At 49.9% G+C, this 9,687-nt stretch overlaps 1 protein-coding gene across 1 annotated transcript in view; it reads left to right on the forward strand.

Annotated features, from left to right (window-relative positions):
- The window catches only part of EZR (ezrin), a 59,359-nt gene that overhangs the window by 33,621 nt on the left and 16,051 nt on the right, over positions 1–9,687 (forward strand). Inside the window, exons 3-6 of the mRNA XM_004368804.3 lie at positions 3,410–3,509; positions 4,406–4,680; positions 5,741–5,824; positions 7,141–7,287. Coding sequence (XP_004368861.2) covers positions 3,410–3,509; positions 4,406–4,680; positions 5,741–5,824; positions 7,141–7,287 — 606 coding nt within the window. The remainder of the gene's footprint in view (positions 1–3,409; positions 3,510–4,405; positions 4,681–5,740; positions 5,825–7,140; positions 7,288–9,687) is intronic.

Consider the following 9,687-nt stretch of genomic DNA (forward strand, 5'->3'; position numbering starts at 1 on the left):
TACGCTGTGGGTTATGGATGAGAAGTTGAAGCTCAGCGAGATCAAATGCTTTGCCCACAGTCATACAACTAGCCCCAGGGTCAAAGCCGAGATCAGCTCTGCTGGCTCTTTGAACCCTAGTTACATTGGTCTTTTTTGGAGATTCATCTGTTTATGCAAGGTGCCGCATCATCTGCGCAGGTAAGCAGGACAGAGGAGTGAGCTCAGTGCTCTGCGTGATGAGAGGCACTCTCACTAGGGAAGTGAGTTCTAGCCCCGTCCTCCTCCTATAACTGCGTGCCCCACTTTGCATTGGGGCTTTGATGAGTGAGGCCTCTTCGGAGGCTCCTCCTTAACCCCACTGCCCTCAACCAAATTGAGAATGGTTCCTCCTGAACACCTTTCAGGGTCTTTGGGTGCGCAGGGCTCTTCCTCTGTTGCTCTGTGCTCAGAGCAGGTGTTCCAGGTCTAGGAAGCTCGTTCATGGGCCTGATGTTCCCAGTCTCACAACATGGCATGGAGTAGGTGGAAAGAGACTTTGAAACTCCATTGTTATTTAAATGGTCACCTACAGCAACCCCCACTCCAGCTTGGAATCCTAGCACGTTGTCTCTTTATCTAAGAGCATCTAGTGACTGGATTACAGTTCAGTGCTCTGATTTGACAGACTGGGTAACTGAGCCAGCAGCCACGTGGCTAGGGGCAGAGCTGGGACTGTGACACAGGTAACATAGGTGTCCTGCAGGGTGGTGCTCCCCCTCCCCCCTCCAGAGATGCTGAGCAGGGAGGAAGTGAGTTTCTGAATTGTGATTCGTTGTGCATATTGTTTTCCATCTCAGAAAGTATTTACCAAGCAGCTGCTTGAGATGAAGCTGAGTAGACACATCCCTGCCTTTTCCGTTCCAAGTATTTGCAATTTAAGCCATCACTGGGACAGAGATAAGGGGGATAGTCATCATACCTGTTCAGGTGCTTCTTCTGTGGTGTGTATCAGCATTGAGTTAAGCTAAGGAAACTGAAAGGAACGGTGAGGAGCATTTTTCCAGAAATGGTGGATTATTCCTTTGAGGGGAGACTTCTGGGTTGGGTTGGGTTTTAGAACTGGCTAAAGAGAGGAAGGTAGTTCCCTTCCACTGTGTCATTTTGGAGTCGCCGTAGAGAAATAAGTGAGGCTGGACAGAGACCCCGAGGAGGTTTACAGGAGGAGGGGCTGCAGCTTTGCGAAGTACGACATGAGGTCGAGCGGGGCAGCCAGGGACAGGCACTCCAACTAAGAGGGCAGATCGTGGATTGAACCCACGATGTGGCTGCAGAATGTTCCGTTTGCTGTATGAAGGGAGCTGGCCACATCGTGGTGAAATGAGTCTGTGCTGCAGCCTGAAAATCATCAAGAGTTTGACAGGGACGGAAGATGGAAGCCCAGTGGGCAGGAAATCGTTCAAATGGAGTAAAAGCAAGCGAAGGCTGCAGCTGGCTGGATAAAGCGCAGAGACTAGATGAGAGACTTAGCAGTCACAGATGTGTGCAGGGCTTTCTTGTACAGCCGTGAAGAAACCCAAAGAGGACGGCATGGCGAGTTTCATGTTCTGTCTTTCCAAATGAAGAGATGGCGGTTTCTGGAGAATAAGAAATCAGCAGGGTTGGCTGTTGAAACCTGGTCTTTGAATTCAGCTTTCTCTACACTTCAAGCCCATTGCCGTTGAGTCGATTCTCACTATAGCGACCCTATAGGACAGGGTAGAACTGCCACGTAGGGTTTCCAAGGCTGTAATCTTTATGGAAGCAGACTGCCACATCTTTCTCCCTCCGAGTGGCTGGTGGGTTCAAACTGCTGACCTCTTTGGTTAATAGCGGAGCGCTTAACTGCTGTGTCTCCAGAGCTTCTTTCTGTGCACTTAGCTACTGTAAAAACAAACGGCAAGGTTTCACAAAAGACTTTGGAGCAGTGCTGTGTTAAAAAGCCAGATTTGCAATTCGAAGAGCGTAGTCAGTGTCACTGAACTGTGCATATAGAAATTTTCGAAATGGTGTATCTTTGGCTATGTGTATTTCCACCAAAAAAAAAAAGAGGTTGAGGAGTTAGAGGGTTGATATGTTGTGGGGTTGTTAACCAATGTCATAAAATAACATGTGTACTTCTGTTTCGTGAGGAACTATTTGTTCTGTAAGCCTTCACCTGAAGTACAATTTAAAAAAAAAAAAAAGCCAGATTTGCTTTCATATCTATGATGAAGAAGTTTTGTTTTTCTTTCCCCCTCTTGGGGGCATTGGAAGTGGTGGGATGAACAGGTCAGTCTCTGGCATTTCATAAACAGAGACGCCCAGAGCCTTAGCAGGCACCCAGCCCCCCAGGGAGGAGGACGCACGCCCGGTCAGGAGCTAATTTGGAATGTCAGTTACTTTAAGCCAGAGTTCCAGAGCCTGAAGGTCATTTCTAGGGCACTCAGTGCTCTTTCTCTTTTATTGTGAAGGAAACCATGTACTTGAAGACAGGTGACGCGTTTTGGGAAGGTTAACATTTTATATCATGGGATTTAAAGTTAAACATCAAAGGCCTGGCACTCAGTTTTGTTTGTGTTTGTTCAGCAAGAGTCCCTAGCAGGGTCTGCCAGCACTGGTGTCAGCTCCAAGACAGGCCCGAGGACACCGGGTGGGGGCTCTCTCCTCAACGGACCACAAGAGACTGTCTTTTCTAGGACTGTGGAGAATTTCAATACTTGAAACCGAGGGTTGCCAGGAGCTACAGCTGGCAATTCTACCCTTTCTTGTATCCAAATTTCAAACTTCCAGAGCCTAAAGAGTACCAGCTCCAACTCAGCACATGGAAAGCCAAGCCCCACTCTCCAGCCCCTCCCGCTGCCAGCCTTACCACGCAGGAAGCTTGCCCCCGGCTATTTCCTGCCTTCCGTAGGGCGACTGTTCTGCTGTTCTAGTTCAATCAGATCCCTGGGCCAACTGGCCAAGGAGCAGGACACAGGCGCAGGCAGCCAGAGGAGGCCCGGGAGCTCCTTTGCTTTGCATTGGTAATTTCAACCCCCTTTTCAGGTGTGCACACCTGAGAGGTCACATTTCTACCTGGACACACACTTCAGCTGGTGGGCCGTGGGGAGCACAATTCTCTCTGCTGGCTGTAGCTTGCCCTGGGTGTGCCCAGAAGGCATCATGGAGTACAAGGGAGTAGAGGGGGCTAATTTTATAAAGATAACCCTGAATCTGCTCAAATTCATATTAAAAATCAATCATTCACAACTTTGGCCTAATGGTCTCCGTTGGTAATAAGTTACTTGATACTCAGCATTCCACTAAGTTCTGGGACAGCTGTACCGTGTATGGACGGCACCATGTGGATGGCACCATGCGTTGGATGGTACCATGTGTGGATGGCCACCAGGGAGACACTTTCTCGTAACTGTTGTGGCTTCTCTCTCTCTCAGGTGGTTAAGACTATTGGCCTTCGGGAAGTGTGGTACTTTGGCCTCCAGTATGTGGATAATAAAGGATTTCCTACCTGGTTGAAACTGGATAAAAAGGTAAGTCGGGGTTAACTATTTACAGGTTGTTAATTGGGTGTTGGTCCCTCCCATTGACATTGAAACTTGAGGACTTTAACTCTGTCTTTTGTTTTGTTCCTTTTTATTTGTGTAAAAGTTTGAACAGACAAAAAGGTTGCAGGCTTCCGGTAAGCAGAGGTATTGGTTGGGAGTAGATCCTGGCCTTCCTCCTTACAGCTTGCTTGTTGGCACAGTATGGTGGTATTTGCTGAGCTAGTAGTTGACCTTAGGGTTTTTTGCTGCCCACCCCACCCCCCCACAGTGAGATTGTTAATCTTATAAACCATGACTCATCCACTGTTTTGTAAGAGCCTGTTATTGCTGTTTGAACCTGCAGTAGATTATCTTTCAATTCTGAAGACTGGATAATTCCATACAGCGATGCTAATGAAAAGCAAGAAACTAAATGTTTTCTCCAAACTCTTTGAAAAACTTCCCCCAACCCCCAGCCTTCCCCACATTACTACACAAGTCAGGAGATCCCCTGGGATGTGAGAGTGGAGGAGAGTGGGGAGTTACTAGAAGTAAGTTCCGTGGTCCAGGGCCAGCCTCTGGCCATGTGGATGGACTCCCGGATCCCAGGGTGTTGGGTGAGGTTGGCCCTAAAATTCGAGTTTCTCTGGAAATGATGGTATCGACCCTAGAAAATGGGGGCCGGGCCTAGTGGCTATTGGCTGGAATTCCCACAAAGTGTAGGACTTTTGACTGACTTCTTTTGTCTACATGCTAAAAAGGCTGCTCTCAGAATAAATACTATCTTCTGAAAACTGGCCTGAGGGGCCCTTTTGAGTCTGTGGTTAGTCACCTGTGTCTGGGAAGGTGAGGATTTGTCTACTGAACCTGTAACGAGAGTTTGACTTCTGTTTGTGGCCCAGGTGTCTGCCCAGGAGCTCAGAAAGGAGAGCCCCCTCCAGTTCAAATTCCGCGCCAAGTTCTACCCGGAAGATGTGCCTGAGGAGCTCATCCAGGACATCACCCAGAAGCTCTTCTTCCTCCAAGTGAAGGAAGGGATTCTGAGCGATGAGATCTACTGCCCCCCTGAGACTGCGGTGCTCCTGGGGTCCTATGCGGTACAGGCCAAGTTTGGAGACTACAACAAAGAGATACACAAGTCTGGGTACCTCAGCTCCGAGCGCTTGGTCCCCCAAAGGTGAGCAGAGGGTGGCCAGCATGGTGCACGAGCGGTTGTGGCACACTCTCGACACGCACGCGGTCAGGTTAGAAGCAGCAAGGACGGAGAGCACAGCACCTGGTCAAGGTTAGGTGCTCCTTTAGGCTGGCCTCCAGTCACTCCCTAATCTGGGTTTGTAAAGTCAAGTGCTCCGATGTCAGGAGATACTGACCCGGCACCCTGTTCTCCCCTAAGCCACTGATGATTGACCTGAACGTTCTAGTAGCAAATATGACCAGAGAAGAAGAGCCACCATTCCTTCTGAAAAATGGAGCACGACTATGTTACATGAAGATACCTTAACGTCATCAGGCTTCCTATGTCCTGACTGCTTGGCTCTTCCTGGTATATAAGAGTCTTGCCCCCCAGAAACCTGTTTTTATTTACTAGTGGTCACATGAAGCCCTGGTGGTACAGCAGTTAAGAACTCAGCTGCTAACCAAAAGGTCAGCAGTATGAATCCACCAGCTGCTTCTTGGAAACCCTATGGGGCAGTTCTACTCTGTCCTGTAGGGTTGCTATGAGTTGGAAACAACTCAACGGCAATAGGTTTTTTTTTTTTGGAATGGTCACATAAATTACCCTTTTTATGTGTGTGTGTGGGGTTGGGGGAACCACAGTTGCCATCAAGTCGACTCTGACTCATGGCGACCCCATGTGTGTTAGGTTTTTTTAGGGCTGACTTTTCAGAAGTAAGTTGCCAGGCCTTTCTTCCAAGTTGCCTCTGGGTGGAATCGAACCTCCACTCTTTTGGTTAGCAGCCAAGCACGTTAACTGTTTGTACTACCCAGGGACTCCTTTTGGAAGAAGAGGCCCCTTAAATGAAACACCTTTATTTTCATTTTTAAAAACAGAACTAAGGGTTGCTCATTCGAGCTCTAACCCTTTCAAGTTAAGTGGGCCTCAGCAGAAATGCTGCCGATTGGGAAGTGGAAACAAAGCTCTTTGTGAGTGGTCGTTTGAAAGGAAAGCAGACATCTGCACGTGCGTGGGGCGGTGGGTGCCCTCCGTGACACGTGTGCTCTGCTTCTGCTCCCAGAGTGATGGACCAGCACAAGCTCACACGGGACCAGTGGGAGGACCGCATCCAGGTGTGGCATGCCGAGCACCGCGGGATGCTTAGGTGAGCGCCCAGGTCTTCCTGTCCTGTGACTCCAGCTGGGGCTTCCTGGGGGGCTGGCTCCACAGGCTGTGGACCGAAGTCCAGGCTTGCTGCCTGATCAAGTATTACAAGTTAAAGAAGCTGGAAGTGGTTTTTTTTTCCCTTAAGCAAAGCCGGGTGCTTATGCCTGGAGTAATAAGCAAATGTATTTAAGTCATCAGGTCTCAAAAGCTTTCTCCCTTCCTTGTTTTAGGGAAGAAACAGTCTGTGTATAAAACTCTTCATTTTTAGTCAAGAGGGAGCACTATTGACAAGCGACCAGAGCATTGTTTTTCTTTCCTCTGTCAGAGAGATGCTGGTCTGCTCACTGTTTATGAGGTAGCCACCATCAAAAGTGTGCACAAGTGAAGGAACAGTTCATCCTAAGTGAGAAACAATGACATTAAAGAAGCAGAAACAAGCATGAAGGAGGGGGGTCTGTGACATGGAGCCACGTGGTGTGAGAAACCCCAGACTTCCTGATGCTGGGAGGTGGTGTTCAAGAGCGCCTCGTCTCAGACCATCCCCATTGTCACAGCCTCAGATGTTGGCTCGCAGCTTGGGCCTCAGAAGTGTTTTGCTCTTTAGAGTTTCCTGTCTGACCCAGACAACCTTTGTGGAGGTGGAAATAGTGCAAAGTCTTTGACGCTGGTGACGGGTCAGGCAGGAGGCGGAGCCCCTGAAAGCACGCATAGGCCCGAGAAAGATCATGTCTCGTGCTGACTTTAAAAAGACAAATCTCCCGTCTCCAGAGAAACCAATGTGAGCCAGTCAGCACTTTTCTTTCAGAACAGGTAAAGTGAGCCCGTGTGGCGAGTGTGGGGCAGGATGGCCTTGTTCAGGCCATAGGGCTGTTACCTGGTCCTCAGGTCTGCTGACCTGACGGCCCTGAGCCTGGCCTCTGTGAGCATCCAATCCCAGAAGGTCAGGGAACAGCACCTCTGAGCACACGGCTCTCAGCACATCCTATGCCACTTTTTTTTTTTTTTTTTTTTTTTTAATTTTTTAAATAATATTATGTTTTCAGTGAAGATTTGCACAGCAGCTTAGGTTCCCATTCAGCAATTTCTACACAAATTGTTTGGTGACATCAGTTACATTCCTCACAATGTGTGGATATTCTCATTATTTCCGTTCTGGTTGTTCTGTTTCCATTAATCTGGTTTCCCTGCACCCCTTACATTCTCTCCTTTGTTTTAAAGCGCCATTTGTTTTAAATTTAAAATATTGCAGGAGGTTTTCTTGTCTTTGCTAAAGAGCGCTACTAATGATCGTTCCTGCCTGATGTCCCCAACTAGAGACAGCGCTATGCTGGAGTATCTGAAGATCGCGCAGGACCTGGAGATGTACGGAATCAACTATTTTGAGATAAAAAATAAGAAAGGAACAGACCTGTGGCTGGGAGTTGATGCCCTTGGGCTGAACATTTATGAGAAAGATGATAAGTGAGTTGAAATTTGATGATTCCCTTTTGTTGGTGGGGTAGTGGGCCTGGGAAACAGTGGGAAAATTGACAAACATGCATGTGGCTTACTTTCTGAAGTCTTTATTGAGCAACTTACCAGATGTGAGTCTGAGGGCTTTTGGCTAGGGTGGGGCCCTCTGGGAAGTGGGCCCCAGGTGGGCGTTTGTCTTCTGTCCCCACAGCCTGTTCAGTAGGTCATGTAGCCTGGTGGGAAGTAACAGCCAAGGGCCCCACAGAGTAAAAGCATCAGGGGCTGCATAGAGCCTGACGCAGGTGCAGGAGGCGGAATGAGGGCTGCAGCTGTGGGAAGATGCCCCCTTCCCTCCCAGTGAGGCCCAAGTCCCTGTACCTATAGGCACATGGCTTCTACACAGATCCAGGCCCTCGGGGCTGGAAGCTTGCACTAATTCAGCCAAGCCGGGAACTTCCAGATTCTGTAAACAACAGCCTTCGTGGACAAACACTTCAGCTAAACCCTCTGAACTTGGGTGCACCACGTGTATGATCTTCACTGTGTGAATTGAGGCTTGCCCATGCAGGAGCGTAAAGTCGTGCTGGGTGGGGTGGGGCAGGGCGGGCCCACCTTCACCTCCCCTGCCCATCCCCTGGTTACAAACGTGCATGTGTCTCTTTTCTGCCAAGGAGCTAGATAACAGGTCGCCCTTGAGTCCACCAGAGTCAGAGTAGAACTGTGCTTCATAAGGTTTTCAGGGGCTGATGTTTCAGCAGTAGATCACCAGGCCTTTCTTCTGAGGTGCCTCCAGGTGGACTGGAACCTCCAGCCTTTCAGTTGGCAGCCAAGCACTTTACCGTCTGCACGACTCAGGGACTCCAAGGAGCTAGATGCACGCACAAAAAAGTCCCCCTAATTCAGGGAAGACAGCGAAGATTTTCCTCAGTGGTTCCCTGCTTTCAGAGAAGAGAGCCTTGATTCTAGATACTTAGATCAGACACTTTCTGAATTCAAAAGGCAGTTGGAGAAGGGAGAGGTTCCTTAGTGTCTCTACTCCAAATGCCCGGCATTATGGCTCAGAAGAGCTCCCCCAGATGTCCCTTGGAGGCTGTTGGATGAGGGGCCGGTAAAGGGCAGGAGTCACTCCTGTCGGGGAGGACGCGGTGCAGCATGGCCTTGAGGCTGTGGGGTGCCCATGGGCTCGTACCAGCTGCAGGGCCAGGCCAGCCCACCTTTCCCGAGACCCCCTTGTGGCACACTATTCCTTAAGGCAGTGGTTCGCCCACACTTCCTGTCCGTGCCTCACCCCTTTTACCTTGTCTCCGATGTTACTGCTTGCAGTTCCCCACGCCCAGGCTCCCAGGCACCCCCTCTCTGGAATTAATGTGGGGAGTGGCAGTACTTTCCACAAACGGTGCTGTGCCCATGAAGGATCTATCGCTAGTCCCAGCCAAATGTATTCTCACCAGGCCCAAAGCACAGAGGTATTTCATTCGGGCAGGGCGGGGACCTGTGCGGAGACTTTTGGTCCCTCCACTTCGTGCCTATATGGTGACACAGGACCCCCAGTGGACGGCTGCTGCGGCCATAGGACTGGAGGTGTCTGCTGGGAGAAATGGCTCTGAGTGAACTGGATCCCTGAGGTGATGGCCGCGTCTCTGCTTACCAGAGACTCCCAGGAACTCTTCAGAGAAGCTGTTGTTAGTTGCTGTCAAGTCGACTGCAACTCCTGGTGACCCTGCGTGTCCAGAATAGAGCTGCTCCGTAGGGTTTTCAGGGCTGTTACCTTTCAGAAGCAGATTGCCGGCGCTGTTTTCTGAGGTGCCTCTGGGTGGGTTCAAACCACCAACCTTTGGTTAGTATTCGCGTGCTTAACTGTCTAGCCATCCAGAGTTGTGTGCTATTGACGTCGTCTTTCCCCCAACGACCAGGGTTGGCAAAGAGAGGTGAGTAGTCTGGGAAATACGAGAACTTCTGACTCAGATTCTAGGTCCTTCCTCGAAGCCTGAGCGGAGGATGGCAGCCTGTTAGTGCAGCTGTGCTAGGGGACAAGGCACACATTGGGGAACACACCACATCCCCTGGGAACGTCTGTGGGAACCCGCCTCGGTCTCTGAACCAGTTTCTTGAATGACCAAGTATTGTAACACAGCCAAGGCCAAGGCCGCCCAAACAGGTTTTTCAGGCTGCAAGAAACAGCATAGACGAGACTTTGCTGATGTCAGCTTGTAACTGCCCCCAGCCCACATAGATGTTCCTTCTTTCCGAGTAAAACTAGACCCAGTGCCCCATTCAGTCCTCTTCCCGCCCCTGTGCTCCTCTCCTCTCCTCAGTTAGCAGTGAAACTGGCGGTTCTCCAGTAGGTTTTCTCCTCAGAGCAAGCTGCCCTTCCTGCCTCTCTCTTCCTCGTCACTAAAGGTCCACTCC

Source organism: Trichechus manatus, unplaced genomic scaffold, assembly GCF_000243295.1.
Source record: "Trichechus manatus latirostris isolate Lorelei unplaced genomic scaffold, TriManLat1.0 scaffold00002, whole genome shotgun sequence".
Classification (NCBI taxonomy): Eukaryota; Metazoa; Chordata; class Mammalia; order Sirenia; family Trichechidae; genus Trichechus; species Trichechus manatus.